This window comes from Varanus komodoensis, unplaced genomic scaffold (assembly GCF_004798865.1).
Source record: "Varanus komodoensis strain SLA01 unplaced genomic scaffold, ASM479886v1 scaffold16, whole genome shotgun sequence".
NCBI lineage: Eukaryota > Metazoa > Chordata > Lepidosauria > Squamata > Varanidae > Varanus > Varanus komodoensis.
Window position 1 is genome coordinate 21,067,941 of NW_025335468.1, and position 15,751 is coordinate 21,083,691.

The 15,751-nt window shown below is 38.5% G+C and overlaps 1 protein-coding gene across 4 annotated transcripts in view; it reads left to right on the top strand.

The window, feature by feature from the left end:
* IMMP1L (inner mitochondrial membrane peptidase subunit 1) overlaps positions 1-15,751 on the top strand; it is a 50,354-nt gene that overhangs the window by 21,571 nt on the left and 13,032 nt on the right. For all 4 annotated transcript variants that reach the window (XM_044425792.1, XM_044425791.1, XM_044425793.1 and 1 more), the window contains 3 exons: positions 1,938-2,071; positions 4,518-4,606; positions 5,671-5,797. In XM_044425792.1, coding sequence (XP_044281727.1) covers positions 1,967-2,071; positions 4,518-4,606; positions 5,671-5,797 — 321 coding nt within the window. In that variant the 5' untranslated portion in view covers positions 1,938-1,966. The remainder of the gene's footprint in view (positions 1-1,937; positions 2,072-4,517; positions 4,607-5,670; positions 5,798-15,751) is intronic.

Sequence of the window (15,751 nt, forward strand, 5' to 3'; positions counted from 1 at the left end):
AAGCTACACACTCCTCTTTCATCCCTCCATTTTTTCTATCTTGTCCTAGCCGTTAATACCAAACTTTGTAACTGTATCTCAACATCTGTTAATAAACCAGGACAGTAAGCCATTGTTCATCCAAATACAGACTCTGAATGGCTGAAATATTAGAATTCATCATAGTTGTATGGCATTTACTTGTATTTTTGTGTTTGATTGGTTTTCCATTTGTACATCCGAAGGGTGTGGACAAAATATTTAGTAGTGTGAGATGAACAGCTTATGTGCTTGATCTTTGTCGTTTACTAATTAAAGCAACCAAGGGATTCTTGGTTGAGTGGGTGAGGAGAGCAACAAGTCCTCTTTAAAGGAGTAGTGCCATCCAGCTGACAGCTGTAATAAACTCTTTATTGTAAAAGCCCTCATTTAATAATTTCTGGCTAATCTCAAATTTACCATTTGTAGACTTAAGCACATAGTAGCATGTCAGTTTCTTGAATTCTGTAGGAATTGATTATTTGGATCCAATTTAATTGGGCGTTATGCCTGATTTTGAAACTAAAACAGCTTTAATCATTTTCAGGGATGATTTGTACTAGGAAATTGGTAGGAAGAGCATGTCCCAGTTGATTCTGCTTGGACCTCCTAGCAGTATTCAATGACATATACCATAGCATGATACTGGGATATCTAGTGGGGATGGATATAGGAGGCTGATTTGCTGCGGTTCCCGTCCTTCCTTGGGAATCCTTCTTTGGGAATATGTGACCTTGTAGGGATCCTGTATGTGGAATTGCATAGGGACCAATTCTGTCTCTCATGTCTCAAACCTCTGAGAAAGATAATCCAAGTACCACCAAGATTCGGATGATAGGCAGCTATGTTTCTTTTTTTTTCCACTAACGCCTGGTGGGGTTCTAGACTTGGAAGCAATAATGGGCTGAATAAAAGTTAACAAATAGAAGTTTAATACTGACATGATGGATTCACTCCTAGTCAGGAGGGCAATAGGTACCTACCTGTTTTGGATGGAGTTGAGCGCACTTGAAAAATCAAATCTGCAATGTTGGATGCTTTTGGAATTTGTTTCACATCAAGATTGCCAAGTGGTGACAGTTACCAGGGGTACCTTTGTCTAACTTAAGTTGGGGTGGCAGTGGCACTCATTCCTGAGGAAATCAAACCTGGCTATAGTAACACCTGCCTTGGTTACATCAGGATTATATGACAGTAACATGTTCTGTATGGGGCTACCTTTGGAGAATCTTGAGAAGCTGCAATGGCTCAAAGCACAGAAGCAACAAAGTTATTGGGAATATCCCTCTGGGGTTGTGTTACATCTGTCCTGCAGTATATCCACTGGCTGTACATTTGTTTCTGGGCACAGGTCAAAGTATTAGCACTTTGGAATGCTAAATGGCTTACTGAAGAATCACCTCATATCCATTTGTCCATCCCTTAAAGTCAAAATATTTCTCTATGCACCAGCTTGGGTCCTGAAGGTACAGGTACAGTTGATGGTGTTGTCCCATGGACAATTTACTCATTTTACAATGTTATAGATTTAAATTGTAATGAGCTTCTCTGAGTGGCATATAGGAAGTAAAAGACCTGAGAGATCTTTTACGGCCCCATTAGCTACAGACGCCAGTCTGTCAGGCAACCCTGAAAGGAAGTTCTCCTGTGTCAGTCTTCAAGAACTGTGATTGGCTCCCAATCTCTTGAATTTTGGAAGGATTGCAAAGACTTACTTCTTAGTCTTAATATTACATTTCTTTGTTTTGATGTTGTTATTTTTATTGTGTTAAGGTTTTATTTTTTTAAATGATTATGCACTGTTTTGGTGGAGTTCTAGAAAAGATGATATATAAATGTTAATGATATATAAATAAATAGCAGGCCAGGATATATCTTTATGAACAAATAATTGTCTGGTATATTTCTATTCCCTTAAGTCAGGACCGGCTGTGGAACTGTGACTGCTATGTTGAAAGTTGCCATTGGAAAGACTTTTCGACTTCTTGGATATACCATTCAATATGGGTGCATAGCTCATTGTGCCTTTGAATATTTTGGTGGAATTGTTGTGGTAAGTTAAGAAATGGTTTTAAAATAACGACTGAGCTATCGTTAACGAAATGCAATTTTAGTTTGCCAGTTTCCAGTTTGCTATTAAAATTTGAAGCTGGTTTAAGAAAGTGACATGTTGGGGATATTCATCTTGATGGCATGACTTGAACTTTTTAGATTTCTTTGAACTTTACTTAGGGCTGCAGAGAGTTCATGATGTTTTAGTGTCTTTCTGCATGAAACCATCCCTTGTGAGCCATCAAGACTTTTAAACGAAAGCACATAGCTAAGGAATCTCCATCTTTTGGGTAGTCACTGTCATTTTCGTTCTATCTGCACTGCCCATTGCTAAGAAGCTTGTGCTCAAATGTTGGAAGCCGGATTGCTGATTGGAGAAATGAAGCCAGCAAGAATCATTAATCTGTCAGCAGCAGTCCCATCTTTGCATGTATAGGGGTTGTACAAGTATCCAAGCATGGCATGTGGTGGCATGGAACAATAGCATGCAGTGTTAGTGTCTCCTGTGGGCTATTCCAGCTTGGCTCAGCAATGGACATTTTTCCCAGCTTTGGAAATGGCTTGGCTCAGTTTTGAACCAATACAAATGTATGCATGCCTACTCTGTTCCCTCAGCTTAACAGGCAGGGATCACTTTCAAACCTCCTAGATCTGTGTCTGTCAAATTATAACTTCACAGGAAAGAGCCTTCCTGGCAAAAGCTAGGGAGGGAGGTTCACTTGCCCCATATGGGATCTTTTAGACAAGATGATCTTCTGCAGTAGTGGCTGTTCTGCAAAGGTGATGGAATATATAACCCCATTAGAGTGAAATTTAAACAGTGAGATTAAAAAGGTTGCAGGGTTGGGGGGAAAACCTGTAGAGTGAAAGACACACTTACTTCAGAAGACTTTCTTGCTGCATCCTGTGGATCAGGAATATAAAGTCCTCCCACAATGATTTGTTGACTTTCACAGTTTTGCACTGCCAGCTGTGGTTCCTGAGGCAGGAACCTGCCTTCGCACTTCATGAAACTGTTATGGGGGTGGGGGTATGGCTGTGTGGGTCACGGGCAATGTCAGCTAGATAAATCCTGGCATGGAGTTTAATCTGATGTTGAGAAGAATTCAGGAGTCATCTGTCTTTTCAGTCTTCAAACCTTGTTTCAGGGCCTGTAAGCTGTTGACAACTCTAATAAGAGTTGAGAAATTTAAGGAACCAAAATCTGTGGATGATGACCAGACTAAAGACAGCCTTATATCCTTTATGTGATATACTTCTCACTTTATAGTTTTATCTTTTTTTAAAAAAATTGCAAACAACCTTTCATCTGCAGGCACTCAGAGGGTGAAACTTTCAAAGACAGATTAATATACAAACAAAATTACATTACATTAAAGGCAAGGCACAATTCTTCAACCATCAAACCAATCCAAAACAAAATGATAAATTTTAAAATTAAATGTTTCAGTTTAAATTGTAAAAAATTTGAAATGTTAACATACCTAGGCAAAAAGGAACATTGTAACCTACTGCCAAGTGAAAGGAAACTCAGTACTGATCATATCACCTTCAGAAGGTTGTTTCAAAGTCAGGGTGATATCACAGAGAAGCCCCCCTTCCTTGAGTGATATTAGGAAACTGGCCTCCTTAGAAGATCTGAAGGTGCATGCAGGATAGTATATGAGAGGGCAGCCCTTTAAATATTTGTCCCCCAAGCCAGTTAGTGTCTGTTAAGGGCAATAAGCAGTACCTTAGTAGTGAATTGGGCAGATGTAGGCAACCTTTGGAGTCTGTGGGGACATTCGGAAACTTGAGAAACTCCTGCACGCACTCTGGTAAGCACAAACTCACACTGCCTCTATCTTGTTAGGATTTTGTTTCAGTTTACTGGCACTTATCCATCCTATTGCTAAATCCAGACTGAAGTTAAATATCTTCACAGCCTTATCTGATTCTGATGAAACTGAAAAATAGAGCTGGATGTCATCATATTATTGATGACGCCTCATTCAGATTCCCTAAATGATGTCATTCAGTGGCTTTATCTGGATGTTGTGTGAGTGCATGGGTGACAAGCTAGAACCTTGTGGAATGTCACAACTCACAGGGCATGTATTTGAAGAAATTCCCCCCAAATTATCCCTGAATGCAAGCCTGCATGTAAGACTGGAACCACCACCTATCACTGTATCTGCCCCCCACCCCGGCTCGTATTATCAAAAGCTACTAAGCAATCTAGGAGAATCAACAGGGACACATCCCCTCTGCCTTTCTTGCAACAGAGGTCAGCCATCAGGGCAACAAAGGCTGTTTCAGAGCTAAATCTGGATTGAAATGGTTTTGGATTATTTATTCCAAAAAGTTAATATTAGCTGGATTGACTTGATGATACTATAATCTACTTATTTAAAGATTATATGTAACTAAATACTGTATGCCTAATACTGTATAACCTTTTTTTTAAGTGTTCAGGACCTTCAATGGAGCCTACAATACACAATTCTGACATTGTCTTTTCAGAGAATCTTAGCTGCCATTTTTACAGCATTCAGAAGTACGTTGTTCTAGTTTTCCATAATTTTCCATCTTTCATTCTTCATTGGGCTAATTTTATTAATGCACTTTAAGTTCTTTCTTTTAGAACAGGGAATAAAACAATTTGGGTTTGCTGGAAACTTTTCTGATTTGGTATGTTTTAAGAATAAACCCAAAGACTTAAGATTTCGTTGTGTGTGGACTTCACAGATGTTTTTTTAATGCAGCTATCATACTTTATGCATGCTTATTTTAAGGTTATCTTGATCGGCTCTCTAATTGACAACTAGAGTTTATCTCCAGGAAGCAAATTCAAATATCAATTCTCTCCAGAAATGCAAATGCCATTTATTATATTATCCAAATGCTGTTTTATTAGTACTTTATGGGGTAGTGAATGTGTGTACAGTGCTCAACACTCTTATAAAAGAGCAGGTTCCCTGCATTAAGCCATGTGTATGCAATCAAACACTCCTGTTGGATATCAATTTAAAAACAAAGGTTGTGGAGGGTAATAAGTTTTAGATGTAGCTTGGAGGAAATGGTTTATGTACCACATATAAGCCTGTGCTGTAGAAGCTTTCTTGGATCCATTTCTGTTTTGCTTGCCATCAGAATTGCTACATATGCATAAGACTCATAGCATGCTGTGGAAGGGAAAGATTTTCTTCTTTTTTTTTGCACAGGATGGTAACTATATATTTTAATAACTCAATTTCATCAAAAGACAGAAAGAAAACTTTAATAAGCACTTTAGATAAGGGGAGTTCACCCTACATTATAGGTGCTATAAGGGACATAGGGAGCAGAGGTTTGTGGCTCGTGCTGCTGAACAACATTTGCATCATAAAGGCAGGATTATATCCAGCCACTTTTCCAACACTGCACTGTTCTCTGGCTTAGCAACTAAAGAAATCATCCCACAGGGTCTACAGGATGAGGGCTATATTAGAGTGGCATTCTTTCATAATTTAGACTTGACCTTGGACACATTTCCTTCAAAAGGTTAACCAGCACTGATTAAAAATATGTTACACTGACATATTCCTAGTCACTGACATTTCCTTACAACATTTTCCTCAGAGGTGATATTGTCATTGCAAAAAACCCAAATGACCCCAAATCAAATATATGCAAAAGAGTAATGGGCTTGGAAGGAGATAAAGTCTGTACAAGCAGTCCTTCAGATTTTCTTAAGATCCACAGCTATGTAAGTATTACTCTTATTTATTCTTTCAAGTTGTACTCTAGTAATGCACTATTTTGTTTTCATGCTTTAAATTAAATAACATACTTCTGGTGATCAGCTTCTATGTATGATTGATTGTATTTACCGTATTTTTCCGACTATAAGACGCCCCCATGTATAGGACGCCCCCTACTTTTCGTACTCATCTCTGAGTGAGCAAGCTGCTGCGCACGTGTGCACGCCTGCCGCCTCCCTGCACGCATGCACCCATGCCTGCCTCCCCCCCAGTGTGCCTATGGTTCTCATCTCGGCCCCCAGGTATAAGATGCCCCTCCATTTTTAGGTAAATATTTTTAAGAAAAAGTATGGTCTTACGCACGAAAAAATACGGTACTTTAGCACCCCTGCAGTGATGCTTGGGGACAGGGAATTGCAAAAGCAGCCTCTTCCTCAAAAGCAGCCCTATGCCCTCCCTGGAAAGCTTTTTCCCTGGGAAGAGCCTGGGGTATGCTCTGTGTGGTTTCAAAGGGAAAATGAGTGAAGACAGCCTTACTTAGGGAGCACTGCATTGATTATAGCCTACTGCTCACTTCACTTCACTACCTTCACTTCTTTCCTTTTCATGAATCCCCAGACAAACTCTGTGAGTGGGCTGAAGCAGATATACACAATGGCTCAAGTTGGGGGCTTGTGATATCTGCCATATTTTGGATCTCCATCCAGTCAGTTAGGGGGCGCCATCATTTGGCCCAAGTAAGAAAAAGTAAGAGGCAATTCCTTTGTTTGGATTGTTGCTAAATAATCCACTCCATGACTCCAAGACTTTTACCTCTCAAACATCCACTTACTTGCTTCTGAACATTCATGAATAGGGAGGTAAAGGTCTGGGAAAAAAAATATCCAGAAAAATTAGGAAGAAAACTTTTCTCCATTTTTTTCTGAGATCTTTTTTTGCGGGTGGGGGGGGCGGTTCCTGTAAAATTAGGGAAGTTCAACCATTTTACATTGGGATTTTTTTAGTATATAAGGCAAGGTCTTTATATACTGTCACTCAACCTTGAGCCCCTCCACCAAATGACTTCAAAAAAACTGGAAAGACTTTGCTAGAAAGACATAAAAGGATGATCTAGAAAAAATGTTTTTAATCTGGTTCAAGTTACGCAACATAGTAGTTTTCTCCATTTCTTATTAAAGTTATTGCCGTAATGTATCTTTTACCAGTCATATTTAAAGGTGCTCCAAGTCATGCTCAATTTCCCAACATGTGAATAGAATCACTATCATGAGAAAAAAGTATTTTTGACATTTTGGCTTTTGTTTCACAGTGTCCTTTGTTAATGGACTTGCTCGGTTTAGATGTTGAAGCAGTCAGTTGAAATAGTTCTACTCTAAAGCTCATATGCAAAATAATAATGGTAGGTTATACCACCACCACTGATATCAAATGTGACAGAATAGCATGTGGCCTTTTCCACTGGTGTTTCTCTCTCTCTCTCTCTCTCTCTCTCTCTCTTTTTTAAATAATGTTCAGACCTGGCTCTATAGAACTCACTGTCATTGTTTTTAATAATGTTCACAATTAGGCCTCTTCATAAGGGAATGCTGTCTCATCTATTAAACATTTAACAACTACTGCTAAAAGAAACCCTCTCTACTCAAAATGAATTCAGGAGCCTGGTTCCTATCTCTTAGCTATGGTTTTAACACTGCCACTGGAGACAACTATTCAAAATGAACAACAAATAAGATGCTCATTATCAGGAATTATTTACAATTATTTAAAATGTCACCTTTCAAATAATAGGTTCTAGTTGAAGGTTCTTAAGCTAAATATGTTTGCTTACCATTCCTAAGCTCAGTGTAGAAATAACTGAATAAAATAGTTTTTCCATTAGATTAGATTTCCCTAAAATCCAGCCCATGAACAGGGAAAGGTTTAGGAATTTCACTAAACACCTACAAAAAGGAACAGATGCTTTGAATCAGTCCTCTTCTGCCACTAACTCTTTCTACTTCTGCTTTTAGGATGGTTTAGATGTTTCAGGGACTAGTTGCTGAATTTCCCTCTGGTCAAACACAAAATAGGAAGCTAAAATATGTATAACTTAAGTTTGCTAGTATGTTTGGTATATAAAGTTTAAAAGTATAGTTTATTCAGACATTAGTTACACCTACAGAGTGTACAAAGATTTTAAATATAATGGTAATTTTATGAATACCAAGTTATAATAATATAACTTTAGGAACTTAAAGCCTTTTTCTTGTTTCTAAAGCAGCCGTCTCCAACCTGTGGCACTTGTGATGTTTGGACTACCATGTGTAGCATTCACATGGCCAGGCTGTCTGAGGCTGATGAAGTTCAAAATATCTGGAAGGCATCAGGTTGAGGAATGCTATCCCAGAGCAATACAGGGACTTCAGAGCTATAAGGAGTGCTGAAAAAGTATTGCTTATTTTTCCATTTTTCTCCAACATTTTCATATCTTTCCAGAAACTTATGGGAAAAACGCATTGAGTACCACAGCTTCAAAATTTCTGAAATTTTGCTTCTGTGTCTGTATGTCAAACTATTGCTCTGGGCAGGAAAAAAAACACCATAAGACTTTCATTAGCACCACCTTGTCCCACCCAATATTCTTCAAAGTGTACAATAAAAAATGGTAAGAAGTGGCCCCCTGTTGAAGAACTAGCACATCTCTAGATTTCATATGTCTGGTTTGTTATATCCCTGCTCCATACAGATTGACTGGCTTTGCATCCCGATACAGTAAACAAATATTTGTGGAGGATAGGAAAGAAAGCTATGTGAAATATAATGGGCATTTTACAGAACAAAATGAAACAGAAATGGAATTCTACCCGGTCCATTATCTTTAGACTATTGAGGCAACATTTACTTTATGGCATCCCCTCCTGGGGTGAGGTGTGTGCCCACATTTCTATCTATACTATTTAAAAGATCCGGAGCTTCTTCATAACTTCTGCCTATTTTCTCCTTTTAAAAATATATTTCTTTGTCTCTTCCTTGGAAAATTCTACAAATTGCATTGATTCTACCAAGAATATAGTCTCTCCAATATGTGTGCTGTCTCCCCTTCCCACTCCACATCTGGATACATCAACATGCACACTTCAGCACCCAATTTCAGCTCTGAAGGCCAGCTCTGGAAATATAGGTACTGGTTGGTTTGAATTGGCAAAGAGTTTAAAGAGGAAAACACACTAGTCTCCAAAGACAGAGATGCTTTCCTTGGCAAATGGCCTTTTGGGTGCAGGTGGAGTGGAAAGAGATGTTCAGTAAAGGATGTTGCAAGAATAACTAGGCAGGCTTTAGTAGTAGTTTGTATTATGCTAATGCATTGGAATATGTATTAGTGTTTTATTGTATCTTATTCAAATCTTTTCTCTGTACATACCATTCCATATGAGCTTGAAATGTGAATTTTAAACGATAAGTTGCCTGTGGCTGAGAACTGTAATGTTCTACAAGGTGGTGATTCCCTTTTGATTTTTGTAAAGAAATAAATAAGAGAGGGACAGTAATGTTGGTGTAACTGAACAATCCAGCTATCCATGATACAGAGTATGGCTGAATAGCGCATCCCTGCAAAGACTGATTAAAGAATGGCAAGACCAGACTTATGAACTGTGTGGATGTAAAGGAGGCTGCCCCTTTGGCAAATGGATGGTTCAGATTCAAAGAAGTTTCATTTTTAAGGTTATCTCCATACTGCAGCTACTGGTGTAGACATTACTATTTTAGGCTCAATAAAACTGGTTGTGTATGATGCCTGAATCAGGAAATGCCAGGGGTACCAAGGCAACAAAGTCAAGAATAAGCAAGGTTTTATAAGAGGCTCATACTCAAACTGTGTTGCATCGCCACCCAATGCACACTTACAAGGTCAAACATAAGGGTGCAAGAAGGTAGAATTCCAAGCCCCATTGTAGTAGCTAAGTATATGTGATCTTGTCTGTTTTACATTGCCTGTTTATAGTGTAAATCCTCCATAGTGCAAGGGAGTAGTAATATAGGTAGAAGTTGTTTTTTGAAAAATGCCCTTAGGTCCATTTCAGATACAATGGCAGTCCATGGTTTCACACTATGTGATCATATAGCTTGTGTACTTACCTCTCTTTCTTTTATACACCAGAGGGGTAACTGGTCACTTGCTTCTGATTTTAAAGTAGTCACTGATTTCTTCTAACATACAGATATGGGGAACTATTATCTGTTCAAACTGTGGTTTCTAGTCTAGGCTTGTTTTGGAAAAGAAACTACAATTAGATACTGGTTTGTTCTCATTAGTTAAGTGAACCTTAGTAACAAGTTCAGATCTTATTAGAAAACACTGGTTTGTTTAAAATCAGAAATGAAAACTTTCAAACTTATTTGTAATGGGATATCATGGTTCCAGCTGGACATGAACAAATAACTTATATATTTTACTTTTTCAGAGAGTGTAGTTGGAGTGGAGAAAGGGAAGGGGAAAGATACCAAACAGGAATAGGTCAGGGGTAATCAGTAGAAGGAAAATTGGATTTGCTCAATATTTCATCTTCCTGATCTTAGTTTGGTTTTTGTGGTTGCATGTGTCTGAATATATGGAAACTGTCTCAGAGCTCATGGAAATGGATGGCCCAAAGATCCCATTTGTAAATGGTTGCCTTTTTCATTTATGTGACAACAAATGCTTAGATTTAAAAAGTCTTCAGTATCAAAGATGTTCAATTTTTAATACATAAATCTCTTTCTGTGGATTCTTTTTTCAACAATTAGACTGAATACATTTTTCTGCTCATATAATCTACTTCATCTTGTTTGATCCCTGGACTAAATCATAATAATGCCATGTTTGACATGACAATCCTTTGTTGTAGGGATAATCATGTAAGGCCTTACGACACACAGGAGTATTGCTTTTAGTCTCATATTCATTACAGGATTAAAGAGGATAAGATGTGCAGTGTTAATGTGGCAGGGTTAACACTGATGTGCGCATTTCATTTGCGAAAATTTATAATGCATTAAGGTTTTACACCAACATTGTGACAATTCTTTTCCATTGTGACAAAATACAGTGATTCCAGAGAATTCTGCTTTAGAAGACACGTGCACATTGTTTGATTCTGATTAAACAAATTCAGGAAAGACATATCAAAATGGGAGTGGCTTTCTGAAAATACAGTGTTCTGAGTAAGCTGTGTATTTATTTATTATTTCATTTAAAACTTTTATATGCCGTCCCTTATGCATAGCATCTCCGGATGGCTTACAATAATTAAAATCAAAATACAATAAAACAATCTATAACAATATAATCAATGACATATAAACAATAAAAATAAATTAAATAAAAAGCAACTGTTAAACATTAAAATACTATTTTTTAAAATAACGATTGAATAAAAAGGTTTTGACCTGGCGCCGTAAAGAGTATAAACTCGGTGCCAGGGGAAGCTCTCAGGGGAGCGCATTCCATAATCGGCGCAACCGCAGAGAAGGCCCTACTCCGAGTAGATGTCCTTTTTACCTCCTTCAGGGCGGGTTCTCGGAGCAGGGCCTCTCCCCTGTATATAATTAATATCAATATTGCCTGTATGCCAGACACCACAAGGGCAGGATCCCAGGCCAAGAGGCAGTGCCACAAAACCTGAGTTCAGGAGGAGTGACCTGATGACCTGGGCTAGCCAGTGTGAATAAGAATGAATTATGGAATTCTTATGAAGATTAGTCATAAGCTGAAGAGACCTTCCCTTGAAGAGATTAGGAAAAATGACCCCACAAGGAAAGGCTACCATTGTCCCGAGTGGGCACAATAAGTCACCAAGAGGTGAGGGAAAGGACACTGGACACTATGTCTGAGAAACAATGTGAACCCTTCTGTTCCCATGGAAGCAATTACGGGGAGAAAGAGTATAAGATTCAGGGGCTTAGAAAATGGAAATGGCAAGCTCTGAACACCTGGCATCTAGTCTGGAACATAGAATATTTGCATCCCTTCTGCCTACAGAAGGGAATGCTTTCGAAGAGTCTATTACACAGGTCAGCCAGCAGACAAGGAGTAGCCTTGGCCTCTCTCTTTGTTGGCTTCTCTTTTTGAATAAGGCTATTAGATTGGAGGTTCTTTACCTCTTTGGAAACTTAGAACAAGATTGGGATGCAGTAGGAATATTTGCTGCCTAGACTACATTGGGTTAAGAGTGTTTGTTTCTGTTCTGTACAGCAGGACAGCCATATCCGTGGTGGATACCTGAAACTTTGGATAGTAGCAAACACTGTATACTGCAAATACACAATTAATTTCTCACATTTTTCCACACATAGAAGATTCCTTCTTACCATACATCCTAACAAACTCAGCATACATTTTTTTTATTTCCCTATTAAATTGAGAAATTTCACTTTATGACTTCTCTTTGCCAGTTTACAGCACCTTATGACTTCTCTTTCGCTTTACGACTTCTTTTTTGGACCAAGGTCAACAGTGATTAAGTAAAACTGTGGTAACTGAGCAGTGGATGTGGGGGTCCTGCTGTATTTCCTTTTGAATAAACTTTCCTTTTGCTTTCTAATTATGTTGTGTGTCTGGGTGAATCTAAGGCTGGCAAGAGTTCCCCTCTGGAGAAGAATGCATTAGATCCCAGCAAAAGTTCCTAAGCTTTTCAGGGTATCTTGAAAACCTTTTCAGATATATTTTCCACCAGAGGTTTCCTGAGTATAACAGCATCTGTCTAACAGTCTTGGAAATGTGGCTTTTGTAATGGTGGGTCAACCATTATAACTAAGTCAAATAGGCAGGAATACAAATGAAGGTTTCCTTGTATTCCAAGAGTCAAGCTATGGGCACCTGTATTTTACTCCATTATGAGGCCACTCAAAGTTGTTACCCTTTGTGCTCCCATTTGGGAGTATAGAACTGCTCTTGATTTTGGATGTCCAGCATGCAGCTTTGAATGTAGGATCCAGCTCAGACCGACCCTCTGATGAGCTGCAGAAATCACCTGCCATTTGCCTTAATCACAATCCATTCTGCATGATCCTTCCTAGTTCTCTCCTTCTCTGCTGCAGTGCCTATCCCATGTTTTCAGGCCTGGACTTCCTCTCTCCTTAGTTAGACCACTTGCAGCATTGTATGACCAGATAGATCTGTTGCTTTGTATAATCAGTCTCAGCTTCACCTTGGATTTATCTTTAGCCCCACTTCCCCACTCTTCCTCTTTTGTACTATGAGAAACTTGAAAGCTTACTCTTCTGATTTTGAACCAGATAATGTTTTTTACATGTCGTCCATGCCTGGGATCTGAGGTTTGTTTAAACTGCAGGTAATGAGAACAAAAATCGGTGTAATGGGAATCAGTGGAGGTGATTTTTAAACTGGGATTCAAATGTATAATTTATGTTTATATCTTTTTTTTCAGAAACTGTAGGGAAGAAATTAGATAGTAACAGCTGATTGAGAGGGTGATACAGTTTGTAACATTCACCTGCCTGATCTTAGTTTTGGTTTTTATTGTAGCTTTGACACAGCTTGTGAAATTGGAAGTCCCAACATCCTATTTAGTACATTATTTATTTAAAGTTTTTATATGCATTTTATAAAACAATAATGCACTTTGTCTTACTGAACATTATGTGGGGCAGATATACAGAACCAGTAAATGCCTCAGGAAGTGATGTGTTAGGTAGGGGAATGGGGTAGTTGAGAATATTTGAGAAATAAGAATCTGGCTTGTTTGCTTTTTATTAGCATTGTTTCTCTTAGTTATTATTTGAAAACAATAAAATAACAAGCAATAAGGTTAATGGATCTATATTCTCTTACCTCTATCCTGGTACAAGATCCAGATACAGATACAAGCAGTACGTAGATAAGGGTTGTCATATGTACACAGGACAAGGAACAAGAACCTGGCAACCAGCAAATAGTACTCCACACCTGACACATCTGTAGGTGGATGGTCTGTGGCCATTATCTTCTACAACCTATAGAGACATTGAGCATGTTCAGATGCCACACCATGGATTGTCTCAGATTGTCCTGTTGTGTGAACTTAGTGAGTGAGGATAATGTGAGAGTCAAACAATGCTTGCATAGCCCAGAACAAACGATAACTTACGCAAAGCTTCTTTAACTTCTTGTTTATGCAGGGTTTGTGGTCAAACAACTCTTGTATTACTCACAATTGCTGGGTTAGCAGAAGACAACATCTAAACAGTGGTTGTATAATCAAACTGGCAGTCATATGTACCCCACAAAGGCCATAGCTTCACCGATCATGTCACCTGAATAGTCCCACTGTGAGGGTTGTTTAGTGATATCTATCAGTACTAGGCAGGGTGAGAATGTGAGAAGAGGATCTTCCTTGCTCACCAGGTACTACGTATTTCCCTTCACTAACTAAATGATGATCAGAACTGAAGTTTCCCTTACTACTCTGGAAGGGAGATAAGAGTCATTATGCTTGTGTCTGGATATTAGACACAAGATTTTTATGGAGAACCACAATTATATAAATCTTGTGAAAACAAACAATCAAATCCAGTCCTTGTGACTTGCTCTTGCTGGTCTACCTATCCTACCTTAATAATACATTTGTTTTCTCATCATTGTAGCAGTAGTATAGCTTAGACCACTCTTGTTTTTTATACCTGTGATTATATAATACAGACCTATTTGTAAAGTTACGTTCAAGAGGACCTGCCTCTTTCTTCTCTAGCAGAAATATTTCAGTTTCCAAAATACATTGTTACAGAACTGCCTTTTTTCTCATATCCTTTAAACTATTTATAGGCCCATGTTCAAGAGAGGAGGAGTAGTTACTGGTGGAGAGAAATGTTAATTTAATTTAATGTTATTCTGTTTTATAGATTTATATCTTCACATTAGTAGAGTTGACTTAAAAAATGTCTTGATGGCAAAATTGGGAACACTTCTGTCATGTTATTAGGTGCCTTGATCACAACTCAGGTTTAGAATGATACACCAACTCATGAATATTGTGCTGTTGTATTTGCATGTGCTTTAATAATGTGTACATTATATTCTGTTTACCATATGTTCAGCTGGTACAGTTACTATTTACAAACTGAAAAGGCAAGCAGGAAAATGGTAATAAACCAGTTTATATATCATAAGGCACTGATAGACTAATCCCTTGTGTCACTTGAACAGAAGAAGGGTCTAGTAATGTCACTTAATACAGATAGGGCCTGTAAATAAGGAACCTGCTTTTTGTGAGTCATTGTGATAAAAAGCTGAGATACAAGTCTATTTCTCAGCAACACTCTACTGAAATCAATTACTGCATATTGCTAATGCCCTGACTACAGCTGATGTTGCGAAAAAAATGTTTACTTTGTGCTAAAGTGAAGTTAACTGAGGAGATGGCCTTCCCCCTTCATCCTGCAGCTATCTCTAAAGCTAACACAGCCTGAAGATTTAGTGCCTTGTGTCTGCACAACTGGGAACAGGCTATATTTCGCAGCTTGTTACATACACGCTTGAGCTTTAATACTTGCTCCACACAGGTGGATATCCTTTTGTTTAATGTGATTCCCTCTGGAATCTGTATGTTTAAGGTGTGTGAAGAGTCTGATTTGCAAAATAGAGTTACCATTTTGGAGTGGAGACAACTGTGAGTGGTGGTTATCTGTGAACAGTGAGCCATTATGAATGCCTGAATGTTCCTCCCACAATTACTTTGTTTAAAGTAACACCTTTTTGTTTGACTGTATTTACTGTCTAGAATTAATTACAGGTAGGTGGATGCCTCCAAACTTGTACATGCAGACATAATTTAATAAGCTTCAGAGGCAGCATGACACTAAATCCCAAGTTGCTGAGGGACAGTAGTAAGAGAAGGCTCTAGCCTTCATGCTACGGGTGGGTAACCTCCAGTCCAAAAGATCTCCCCATCTAGCCAGCTTGGCCCCTCTACAGTCTTTTTCCCTTCTGTTTCTTGCTGTTCACC